General features: G+C 42.0%; 1 protein-coding gene across 1 annotated transcript in view; it reads right to left on the bottom strand.

Annotated features, from left to right (window-relative positions):
• Positions 1 to 1,985: 1,985 nt before the first annotated feature.
• RNF150 (ring finger protein 150) overlaps positions 1,986 to 13,187 on the bottom strand; it is a 52,913-nt gene continuing 41,711 nt past the window's right edge. Inside the window, exon 7 of the mRNA XM_009576092.1 lies at positions 1,986 to 2,400. Coding sequence (XP_009574387.1) covers positions 2,282 to 2,400 — 119 coding nt within the window. The 3' untranslated portion in view covers positions 1,986 to 2,281. The remainder of the gene's footprint in view (positions 2,401 to 13,187) is intronic.

Below are 13,187 nucleotides of genomic sequence, written 5' to 3' on the forward strand. Positions count from 1 at the left end.
TGTGTGAAGGGCCAGTATTTGGTGTAAGCACCATTTAAATCCCATTTCAGTATTATTTCCAGAGCTTAAGCAGAGCTGCTGTGGTACCTTGTGCAAATTCTCTTGTGTTAGGGGTGAATTTCAGCATCAGTTCCCCTGGTGCTGTGGGTCTTTCCCATAGCAGCAAGGAACAGAGAAGACATTAAAGACTAAGGAAAATACGATTACAGAAGCGCAAATATTGGCAAGACTGACCTAGCTGCGCCCTCTGGAACGATCTCTAACTTTCTTTTTAAACCAAGCGCATTTCCGGCTGCCTGTATCTCTTTAATTAAAAGACATGTCCTTTCAAATGGCTTATAAAAATGTAATGGCACATTTCCGGATCATGGTTTTGAAGGATGATTAGGCTGTGCTCCTTTGCCTCAAAGTTACCCTGCAATTTAGGGACTAAGAACATAAAAAAAATTAAGCTATAAAGTGAACTGAGTTCTAACTGGACTGAAAAGCATGGAGTATAATTTTCCTTCTTCCTGTACTAAAGAAGCAAGTCGGCCAAAATTTTAGGGATAGTTCTAAACCCATTTGTTCCTGAATAAGATCTGACAAACCGAATTTTGGCTGAAGTTGGTTTCCACACCTAACGAGTAAATCCACCAGGAGATTAAATGCAGCAAGAACCCTAATAGTTGCATTTTGAGATGCTGCCGTGACACCATCAAGTCAAAATGTTTGACCTCTCCATGAAATTTCGATGTAAGATGAATTGTTGATTCTATGGACTTACTCAGGAGGCGGTAATGTGATTCAAATCATCTGACTGTCAACAGAAACCATTTACTCTTGTGTAACAGTAAGCTAAAAATGCTTCTTCACAGTTGAGTATTTTGACTGAAAAACGAAATTGTACACTGAACAAGTAACAATAAGCTTTTCCCTGGAAAGCAGAGCTCAAGTTGAACTAAATAATCATCACAGGTGGTTATTATATAGGTGTTTTGATTTATGTTAGTTCTGTTTATTTTCAAATTCCACCCCCTCTACCCAAAATATTTTGGTATATATACCTATATACAAATTGCAAGCATTCCATTATGCTTGCGACAATGTTGACAGGGACTCGGGAGGGCCACGGACCGCCTGAACTCTTGTGTTCGATAACAAGCAGGCAAAAACTGTCAAACCAGAAGTGAAACGCACTAAGAAAAAAACCCAAAACAAACCAGGAAGTAAACATTTCAACCAGCTGCCTCCTGCTTCATTAGCAATTTCTGACACCGATATCAGCATCTCCAGACCCTTTCTAAGAATATTCTTGTCATCTGCATATTGCACAGCTGTTAACAAGCAGCCTCTGGAAACCTCTCAGACACTCCTTTAGCCTACCGGTCAGATTTTGGTCTGTAAAATTAAGAAAAAACATAATGTTATACTGGATCTTCTTTTCCAGCTACTGAATTGTGACTTGAAGGAAGGCCATTAATGTACTGGCAACTGCTAATAGCGTAAAATATAGCAAAGGACTACAAGGACGGAGTGAAGCTTTAAGCTTTTCTTTCTCTCCTTCACACTGTATGATACTTGTCTAGAACAGAGCTCTAAGTAAAAGCCAACATAATGCAGTTTTAACCCAAATCTCAGCAATCTCTGTTAATTCAGAGCTCTCTTACAAAAAAAGGCCTTCAGAATATACCATTTCCAAGGCTCCCACTTAATGAAAGCAGGCTTCACAATAGTGCAGGGTGCTGGTGCACCATCCTTCTGAAGCTACGTGTAAGTAATGCAGAAACAAGAAGGCAATGATAAATCCTGGAGTCAGATCATGAAGTGACCAGTGAACGGGAATTCAAATTTCTGGATTGAACTCTTGAAAAAGCTGGGGTCAGTCAACAAAACCGGAGTGTCCATCCATAACAAACTATGAACAAACAAACATAACAAACATATGTCTTTTAAAAAAAAAAGAAACAAAAACCCGATCGAACAAGTGTAGAAAACACTCAAGCTGTCATTTCAGTTGTGTATTTATGAGCCACTGAAGAGTTACATGACTGCTCTCAAGCACATGGGTAAACTGGTAGTGTTCATCTCCCATGTGAACAAAATGAACATATGTAGATGATGAAACCGCATCCAGGCAGACACAACTGTTGCTATTGCTTTTCGTGACCATCTCAGAATGGAGTGTGCAGGAGTGACAGTGCTCTGGAGGCATGTGCATGACTGGTCCAAATCCTAGAAAGCTGACTCGGTCCCTCCCTGTGACCCTCCCCTGTAGTTTAGTGTTGGATCTCTTTGTTTTTCAAGATTTCACCTCTTCGCAGTCTTGATCAGTGGAAAGCTCCACATCGGACAGTCCAACCTCCATTGCCATAATCAATGAAATATCTGAATCACTGCTGACTGCTGGCTCCTGTTCATCTGTGAGGGTAGAAAAGACAGGAAAAGGGCATTATGGTCATGTCTTTCTGTCAATGTATTACTATTTTTCAGTTCTGCAGATGGGGCCCAGAGGTTTCTCCACTACTGAGGTTGTGCTTAGATTCCAAACTTTGCTCTTATTCAGTATCTGTCTAAAGCATTTCGAAAATATCAGAAAGTTCAAGCCACTGGTAGTGAGAAACATGATGACAAGGAGCCTGGATGGGTAACACTTCCTTCTCCTCCTAATCCTCCCAGGGCTCTCCGTCCAGGCCCTTCATCTCCATGATCTTCCTCCCACCGCCTGAGCACTTCCCTCCCCGTCCCCTTTCACTTCCACCTACTGGCATCATCCTGCTCTCCCCACAAAGGCAGCGAGTTAAGGACAAAGTCACAAGCACCTGGTTGAGCGAGTTGGCCATCAGGAAAACATTTTTAAGAGGAAAAAGAATCTGCCCAAACCCTCATTAGGTGACAGAATCTCTGTTAGTGGAGACTTTTAAGAGGGCGCTAGGCTAATGTTTAGAAGGAGCAGCGTGGGTGTCGTTAGTTCTGCCTCAGGACCAGGCTACCTGCCTTCTCAGGTGCCTTCTCTCATCCTTTTCCAGTCTCTTTTCTATTGACCCTTTCCTCTGATTTGAAGATACCTTGCAGGTTCTTGATCCAGGCTGAAGGGATCTACCTTAATCCACCATGATCCCAAATACAGTAAAAGTCAGATTATTGACTTTTGCCAAACTGCAAATCTCATCAAAACTACAAGCGTAGAAGGAGTAACTTGTTTTTTGTTTTGATTCCACAGCACTTACTACGTGTGTATTTAGTAGCAGATAAAACCAACAGATTTTAAAGGACTAAAAGCTAATTTTATTTCATGAACAATCAGGAGAAGCAAAGCACACTGGATCTCTGGGGAGATTTTCAAAGGCACGAAAATCCCATAGGTGGCTGAGTCCCTGAGAGAAAAAGTTGATGGTTCCTATTTGCAAGTGTTTTAATTACAATGATGATATTTATACTGTAACAATACAATGTATTTAAATCTGTGGCAGTTTTTCCTTTACATATTTTATTTTTCAGACAATAGAAGCAGAACTTGATTGATGTTAAAAAGTCTAAAAGTTGAATATCTAAAAATTAGTAAGTAAGAAACATTACAGAGGAGCCAGGAAAATAATAACTCTTCACAATTTAATTATTCACTTGAAGCTAAGTGAGCACAATTAGTCTCCTCTCAAGAGCTGCATGATTTTAAAATCTGTTTTAGAGAAAAAACATGTATTACTTCTGCTGGGATTAGACCTCATGTTCTATGGAGAAAGCTTGAGTGAGGTCTGCATTATTCAAACTGAAAAAGCCAGTGCTTTCCTTTACAACCCTTCCCAATTTTCACCCTGGATTATTTTTATACTTTCTTGATTGCAAGATAAATAATTAATGCACACAACCTCTTTATATCTGTATATTTTTTTCCCTATCAACGTGACAGTAGTAAAACATTTCAAGGCATTGCTTCTGACTATAAATGTTTCCACTGGAGGTGGAGGAAGTACTTACGAACTGAATGATATCTCCTGCAGACTTCAGTGGGCTTCAATTACATTGGACCATCAGGTGAACTGCTAGATCCAAGAGTACAAAAATGCATCATGTACACCTCCAAGACCTAAAGCATCATCTGTAGTGGTAACAGCTCCCTGAGCCAGAAAGATGTGGTTCCAGACCACTGGAACCTCTGTAACTATCTTCTATAACTAATAGGATTCTTAAAAACAATGAAAATGATGCTTCAAATGTTGACCTAAGAGCAAGTTTATATTTGCATGACAGGGTTCCCGAGGCTTAGCCACGTTAAACAGCCACTTGGAGCACTCTTGAGAGAAAGTGATTTTCATCTGAACTAGCCGTGCAGGAAAGAAGGACTGGCTGAATGGTGACAGCCACAGGCATGCTGAAGAGGCAGGCTGAGCTGCCAGCGCCAAATGTCAGAGCGTCAAATGAGAAGCGTTTATGGTGCTGAAATGTTATTTCAAGAATTGTTGTCTCTTCTGGGGTTGCACAGCAGAAAAAAATCTCAGCTGAGTTCAAGACGGGCAGATAGCACAGAAGCAGATTTACAGCTTACCTGCCAACTGTCTAACCTATGTACAGGAGCACCCACTTTCCAAACCAGCAAACTTGAGTTTTACATTAAAAATCCTACACAATTATTCAAATTCTTGGATCTTAGTTTTTCCAAAGTGTGAGCTTTGTAGTTTGTCTTCTTTGGGACTGAAGTGCAGGTCAGTAGGAGTAGAAGTAGGAACAATGAACAAAGGATCCTAAAAATGCCCATGCTTATGCCCTGGCATTGCTTTTCCAGCACTGCAAAAGTGCCTAGAAACATGAATGCTCCACCTTCCTTGCTTGCTGACAGTGCAGCAGTTCAAAATCCTAAAGCTACAGCCTGCCGCTTCAGCAGAGTGGGGAGAAAAACTGGGACATCACCATCCCTTACACTTTCCCTTTCAGGGAAGGGGTCAGCACTGACATTTCTTTGGAAGACGCAGACAACACAAGGAAATTAATGCATCCCTCAGCATTACATGCTTGCTCTTGAAAACAGGCATTCTACTGCTGACCCCAACAGGCACAGGATGAAACTCTGGGAGGCTGCAGAAGTTACAGCAGATCATAGAATCATAGAATCATTAAGGTTGGAAAAGACCTCTAAGATCATCAAGTCCAACCGTCAACCCAACACCACCATGCCCACTAAACCATGTCCCTAAGCGCCTTATCTACACGTCTTTTAAATACTTCCAGGGATGGTGACTCCACCACTTCCCTGGGCAGCCTGCTCCAAGGCCTGACCACTCTTTCAGTAAAGAAGTTTTTCCTAATGTCCAGTCTAAACCTCCCTTGGCGCAACCTGAGGCCATTTCCTCTCGTCCTATCGCTTGTTACTTGGCAGAAGAGACCGACCCCCACCTCGCTACAACCTCCTTTCAGGTAGTTGTAGAGCGCGATGAGGTCTCCCCTCAGCCTCCTCTTCTCCAGGCTAAAGAGCCCCAGTTCCCTCAGCCGCTCCTCATAAGACTTGTGCTCCGGGCCCTTCCCCAGCTTCGTTGCCCTTCTCTGGACACGCTCCAGCACCTCAATGTCCTTCTTGTAGTGAGGGGCCCAAAACTGAACACAGTATTTGAGGTGCGGCCTCACCAGGGCCGAGTACAGGGGCACGATCACCTCCCTACTCCTGCTGGCCGCACTAGTTCTGATGCAGAATCAGATACGGATCAGCTGTAGGTAACTCTGGCTGCAAGGTCTACAGACTGTCTCACTGTGAATCCCCCACAAAACACAGGCTTTCTAGACTGTGGTGGGGTGGTTTTTTTGTTTGTTTTTGGCTGGCTGCTCAATAATGTGAGCCAGCACATTTAGTGACATTTGTTAAAGGTAAGCAAACCTCAACTAAACTGCAAGTGCCAGGAGCTTAGCCTGCATTTTGCATCCCTGGTTTTTAGATCCTATTTACAATGACAAAGCTTATACAATCACACAGCTTCTATAGAAGATGCCTGACTCACTGTTAAGAACTTTTATGACCTTTTTGCAAGTTTTTTGAAATTTGGTGTTTTTCTTAAAGCCCTGAAGTCAGGTGAGGATCTCAACTTTCAGTGAAGATCTCAGCTTTCACTTAAAAATAAATGAACTTTAAGAATTAAAAAGGAAATAAAGAGTTTAAAAAAACCATATCCCTAATTTCTAGACAGATTCTATGTTGGAATATCTGACTTGTGATTTTAGATGTTTGAGATTGGCAATCCTGTCTAACAACATACCACCGTGTTTTATAGCACTTCATGCCACAGGCATAAAGCCTTTTGCTTAATGAAGCAAAAGGCACATCCCAAGCTGCTTTTCAGCCCTAGTGCTAGTGACTACAGCAGGCAACTGTAGACCTCACTGCCACATTCCTCTCATGTCAGCGAAACGCAATACACCACAGCATGCTGCCTACTTCCAGACAGACTTTTTCCACTCACTTATATATTCCCTGACACACATTCATTTGAGAGGTGCAATAAAACAAACTCCTTCTGTAACCAATATTACTTTAAATTTAATTATGCTAATGCAGGAGGAATATCACCACGTAGATACAGAACTGCCCTATATAATAGTGGTACAGCCCTCACTTGTTGCAAAGTTCATTAAGTGATGTTTATATTTGTGTATAATTGCAATCAAACAAGGATGAAAATAGTTAATTACTCTGGTGCTTTAAAAACAGTAAGACTGCACACTAGTAATAGTTATCTACTGCTGCTGCTACTCCTAACACTTTGAGTAGGTCTGTAGCTGTTGTACACTAATAAATATTCCAAAAGAAAAAGGTCAGATGATGGGTTTCTAAGACTTTGATACTGTTTGCAAGAGTCTTGGGAGGGACCTAAGCATTCAACAGTGAGTGAAAACTGCATTTACAGAAACATTCATCTGCCATATGTACGTAAGCATACAGGCATGGGCACAAATCGAGATATACTTGTAATGACCCACTGAAAGATGAGGAACAAGCTGATGTAACTGCGGTGGGTTTTGCACTCGTGGAGGCCTCACGCCTGCTCACCACTGTGCTCCTCCCAAGAAGGCCCTATCCGACACTATGCTCTCATGTCCCTAGGACATGGGCAGTGCCATGGGGCTCTCCTAAAATTGCTCCTGCTTGCCCCAGAGGCTGAGATTTCCCCCAGGCTCATGGAGCTGGAAAAGCTGCAGAACCCCAGGATTGGGCTAAAAGGTCCACAAGCATATAAGATGTCTAAGATGACAGACTTTCTTCCTTCTCTGGACCTTCAGGTAGCTCTCTGCTATTACACCCATTTGTGAGTAAGCAGAGAAGTATCGATTATTACATGTCAAATGAGAGCTGCCACCAAGTGTGTAATTCATCTACTGAAGGTGTAACTAAAACCAGCAATCTCCTATTCTTGTGGATTAAAAACATGGGCCACAGCAATAAACTATTCAGCTGGGAGTCAGTCTTCCTTCCCTCATTCATTATCAGCTCTCCGTGAACTAATTCAGCATACCCAGTCCTGCTCCACACACAATTAAACCGTTGCACAGAGCTGTGCAGCTGCTAATGGTTTTCTTCATCTTATGACAGTCACAGGAATCAGAGGCTAAGAAAAAGCTGCTACCGTGCTACTGACTTAGGTGTAACCTATTTGCCTAGCTATGAAGTTGAGCACAAGAAACAAGTCTTATTTTGCGCAGATCTTCCGTTCTTGATGGTAAATGCCCAGCTTTGAGGAGAAACGAATAATTACTGGTTTCTTCATCAAACGAAACGCTGTGAAAAATTCATCAGTTATTATCCCATCCTAAGCTGGCAGAAATTGTACAGCAGACAATGGGACTCTGTTTAAAACTTCGTTTTGACAATAAATATACAGCAAAACTTGGGCTTGATTTCACTATTCGTTTCACATTCTCACTACTGTAAAATACACCTTATTTCAGAACTCTTCATTTTCTGAAGATAGAACTAAGCCAAAACATGAAATCCCTGGTGACAGGTATGCTCTCAGATCTAGACAAATATCTAAAATTTATGTGCTAGCATGAACCTTATTCCAGTCTGGGGCTCACTTCTACTAAACAAACATTGCCCCCAGTCAGATGTGTGGAGAAGCATTTTGCTCCAGAAGAAACCAGAAATGTGACCATCTCCTGGAGCTCTGAGGACCTGAGAAGAAAATATATCCAGGGTCATTAGAGGCATTGATATGGGACCTTTATCAAAACGGATTCTGTTCAGCATGAAGCCACAGCGACCTGCCAACACAAACAGTGTTATTCAGATTTTGTTTCCAGTATCAGAACAACCAGAACACTATTCATCACATTTGATTTATGACAGGGAGAGAGAGACATTTCTAGACCCCTCTATTTTTCTTTGTCTGCCCAAGAATGCATTTTACCATTACAGAATTTATTGCTCCCTCCTATTGCAGCCTTGCTACAGCATCACTTTGCTGCTTATAGTCTAAAAGGAGGAGTATGGTCCTATGAAGTTAGTACCTCAAATGGCAACTCCTTCCACAACAGTACCAATCAAATTTATTTTATCGCTAAGACCCTCTTCTTTAAAAATACTACCAGTTCTTAAAATTATTCTCAGATCAATTATCCAATACTTCTTATTGGATCATTTTACAAGTAAGTCTCAAATTCCTTCCATATCATCTTGATAACTGTTTAGAACAGGCCATAACTGCACTAACAAAAGAACTGAAATAAAACATACGGAAAAAAACGCCTATAAAATCTCTAATGCAAAAGAAGCAGTGGGAATATGTTTGAGGAGAAAGTGTTATAAAAAACCTGTTACTAACGCAGTCCTTTTGTACAGAGAGGCTAATAAAATGGATGAAGAAGTCTGGCTGGCTACAGTTGAGAATAAAGTACTGGGGAAATATTTTATTGCTGTTCCCTAGCATCAGAGAGAGACTTATCTGAGCAGCAAGGGGAAAAAGTACTTGGGCATGGTAACTGCTTTTGGAAGAAAAGGTTAGAGTCTTTTCCATAAATAACAAGCCAGAGCTCTGTGAATGTACTAATGGCCACAGGGCTTTATCCAGAGGATAAAGCAGATGACATCTGAAACACATTGCAGAAGTGAATACCCAAACATCAGCACACCAGGAAGAACCAAATGAACCTGGCAAGATTCATTCAAGACAACATTTCAAAAATGTGTTTAACTGGATCAAACCCCTAAGTGGTTGAGAGACTTGATAGATGGGCCTGGATATGATATAAAACACTAGAGTCCCTCCCAAAGCAAACTTTTTTTTTTCTTGTTGAGTGAAAAGGCAACAAACTTTCTTCCCTTAATCTTTCTCTAGAATATATGTTTTGGAAGAACATACAGCATCTCTTAATGGAAAACAGCCAAAGACATAGTTCCCTGTTTTCAAAAATCCCGCAGTACGAAGGGGTAACATCATCATTCTAGACATGAGCTACCGAGATGGAGAGTCACGACTTTTCAAGGCATTCACTGATTCTGGGCACCCAGTTAAGACACCGTAAACCTGATTTTTCAGTTACAGCATTAACCAGCACACTGTATGCCCCAAGCATATCTTCTACTAACTTCAGCTACAGCTGTAAGTACTCAGCACTTCTGGAAATCATATCCCAGTATCTCAAGTCAAGCATAGAAAAACGAAGGGGAAATTATTAGTAATACAACCAATTTTCTGAAGCCTAAATTTGGAACATGTTGTACTTAAGCAATAAAATTTAACACCAGTTACCTGAGAAGACATTTTGTATTTTGGCAAGATCAATAAACTCATTTTCATAAACAGTATAGAAAGTATCAGCACCCAAATGCTCTCTCCAGAAAAAAGGGAAAAAAATCTGTCCAAATAAGGACATACGATATAAAACATAAGGAGCAGATAGCAAACACATTTGCAGAAAGCTGAGCAAAAGGGAAAGAACACATACCAGATGTTATTGCATGGAGACAGTTGGACCTGATTGGCTGGAAAAGCAAAGCATTTTTTTTTCATTTTTTATATATATATCTATCTTTAATGAGCATATACTAGCTCCTTGGGATTTTGTCCATGAATCAGAACACAAGGCCTTTGAAATTCACAGCATGTATTAACATTATTTTAGGAGTCAACACTTTGGGGATCTGTCTTCTCTCTATGAGAGGCTGGCTGACGTTTTGGGAACTCTTGATCAGCTGTCTTAGCAGGGAGCTGCCAACCCTCTCTGTGATACAATGAACATGCCTCTGCCAAGTATAACACAAGAAAACTTAGTATTTTTGCTTTCAGTATACTTTCCTCTTTCTCCTTATGGGAGACCCCTCTTATGGGTCATGCTCATCATGTTCCTGCCCTAGGACCAGCAGGGAAACTCCTTCTGTGGCCTAGATACTGCAATATCATTTTCTCTTCCCATGACTAGTCTTTCTTCTTTCCTATTGGAAACTCAGTCAAAATATGATCAGAAAGATTTACCTGAACAGTCAGTGGAGTCATCACACTAAGGTCTCTTGCACCAACCTCTATGCTCTCATATCAGCTAATCCCCATATTCAAGGTCCTTCACAGTTTATCTGCACATCTGGTCTTATTCATTATGAAGTATTTTCTTCCATCTTTGACTGACCCCATTCTTCAGTCCTACACTCTCCCCTTGTTTGATTGCCAGACAAGAACCACCCTACTTCCTCCACAACAGGGCATCCAGCTTCTTAAACCTTTGCAAAGCTGCTTTTCCTTTCTCCCTCCAAGCCTTCCCACTGTCTGGAAGGGGAGAGCGACAGTGGGATGCCGCTGCACGCCCTCCTTACCATTCACCACTGGCCATCCTCAGTGCCCAAATACTGCACCAGATGCACCTCTGGTCAGGACAGCACGTTCTTCTGATGCCCACAGTAAGTTTCAGAAATAAATCTGAATGCATTTCATTCAATGTACAGCCTGTTAGAAATTATTATTATTTAGAATATGCAAAATTATTCATGTATTTGATTGAAAATCAGAAAATGAGATCTCCCATAAAAAGGGAAAAGATTCAAAAATACTGAAGCATGGTGCTGTAACTACATGACAGTTTTGATTCTCAAGTACCTTAGCTACCTTTGGTAATATATTAAATAGTCAAAGATCTTTAATTCTGAAATAATTTAGCTACTTTTGGTAACATCTTGCCATTTCCTACACCACTCTAAGAATCCTAAGAAACATTAAATTAAGTTTTCCATTTCATGTTGAACAAAAAGTCTGATTCAACTCTTCATCAAATTCACTCACAAAAAAGTCTCTTAGGCCAAGACCGAACTAAAATCGCTATTATTGTGCAGTCTCAAGCACTGCTACAAACACTTCATGTGCAGGTATTATTTTCTGATCATTTCTATTATTCTTCCATGTAATTTCTCTGTGTGCAGACCAAGTCTCTGCCTTAGCTGAAGCATAGTTCCAGGTACCAGCAGCATGACAGAGCCAAGAAGTGGAAGTCCAGCTCCCCTGTCCTAGCTCACCCTCCTGCCACCTATCCTGAGTCAGCTCTGCTGTTCCTTTGATTGGCCAGGCAGTTGACTTAACTTAAAAAAAAGTCTGCAAACTACCTTGGAAACATTTTTTGCTAGGCTAGCAGCTGAACAGGCTGGCTCAGTCACAAGGCGAGTACTGCAGCCAACTTCAGGAAAGAAGCATACAGAAAGAGAGAAAGGAAGGGAAGGGACCCCTAGCCTTGCATTCAACATCTGCAAGCTGTCCCTGAGGTACCATGATGTTATAAGTCTAAAACGTCAGGGGTGGCGTGGGGACTACTTTTTTACTTGGTTTTCTTAGCAGCTGCTAAACGACCAGGGCTCCTTGGTGTTACTGCAAAACAAATAGCATTAAGTGATAAAGTTAAAAATAATCATGCTTCACCATGTTAATGGTGTGCAAGGGATATTGCAAAGATTCTTCCAGTACCCGAGGTGAGAAGCGTGGAGAGACATACACCCTTTGAGCAGTGAGCAAACATCCTTAATCACACTGCAAGCCATTTAAAAATCTGAAGGGATAGCAGGTATGTGACAAAAGTAGAGTTAAATGCTGTATGTACTAGCATGTGTTATACGCTATACGGCCTATTGGCAGGCTGTCATAATAGACTTTTACATCCAAGAAGTATAATCACACAATTTAATTGCGTGCATCTCAGTTTCCATGGGCTATACTGGTGACTGCTATTGTGACTGAACTTGCTTATTTATATTTTAAAAACCTGTGTCAGCAGTATGCTCTGCTTCCTGTGAGCCTGAAAGGAGAAGGAAATTACAGCCTGACTCAGACACATAATGTGCTGGATTGAACGAGCAAGAGTGTAACGGTAAGAGAAACTTCAGTTCTGTTCCGTTCTTAAGGAACATAAGGAAGAAACATCCTGTCATGGGGTGATTTAGAGATGTGCTGGCCAATACCACACAAGTCCCTCAGTCACACCAGAGAGGTATCGCAATACCCCCAATCATGATAAAATATTAAACCAGAAGACTCAATGTAAGCTAGTGGTTTCCAAAACCTTTTTCTCTGGTCTGATCATGCTGCAGATCTGTGACCTCTCCTTCGGGGACTCCATGGTAGAAGCGGCTACACAAAGCCACCTGAGATCGCTCCTTCTCAGGACTGCAGATCCCTGCTGACCCCAGCTGCACAGCAGCTCTGCTTTGCCCTGCTGCTCTGCACCCTGCTCCTGGCCAGGAGGGATGAGAAAAGAGATGCTCAGCCCACAGGCACCCTCCTTCCCACTGCGGCAACTGAAGAGCCCGTCCCTGAGCATCTGCGGCTGGGTGGCGGCTGAGGCTCAGCAGGGTCTGCTGGCACACAGCAGGGTCTGGGGGAAATTGCAACCCATCGCTATGATCTCTGCCTAACAGCTTCAGCACTGCTGGATCCTGCAAAGGCACCCAGGACCGCGACCCTCCTGGGAAGTGGGAATGTCACCTCTGGCACTCAAGGGAATGCAAGAAGGGGCGTTTGGAAGAGCAACCCACCAAGGGCACAACGAGACTAGGACATGAAAGTGGACCTGCAGAGCAAGGCCTGGCTAGGCTGTCGTAAGAAATCTCAGATTACTGCAGCTTTTCTTCAAGGATGTTAGAAGCTTCTCACTCCTACTTCAGCTCACGTCCAAGGTGGCTACTAGCCAGTGAAAATCTGCATGGGGGCAATTATTTCTGAGAACTTGATGTGAAACATAGGCTGTGAAAAGCA

The sequence above is a fragment of the Fulmarus glacialis genome, unplaced genomic scaffold (assembly GCF_000690835.1).
Source record: "Fulmarus glacialis isolate BGI_N327 unplaced genomic scaffold, ASM69083v1 scaffold10844, whole genome shotgun sequence".
NCBI classification, from domain to species: Eukaryota; Metazoa; Chordata; class Aves; order Procellariiformes; family Procellariidae; genus Fulmarus; species Fulmarus glacialis.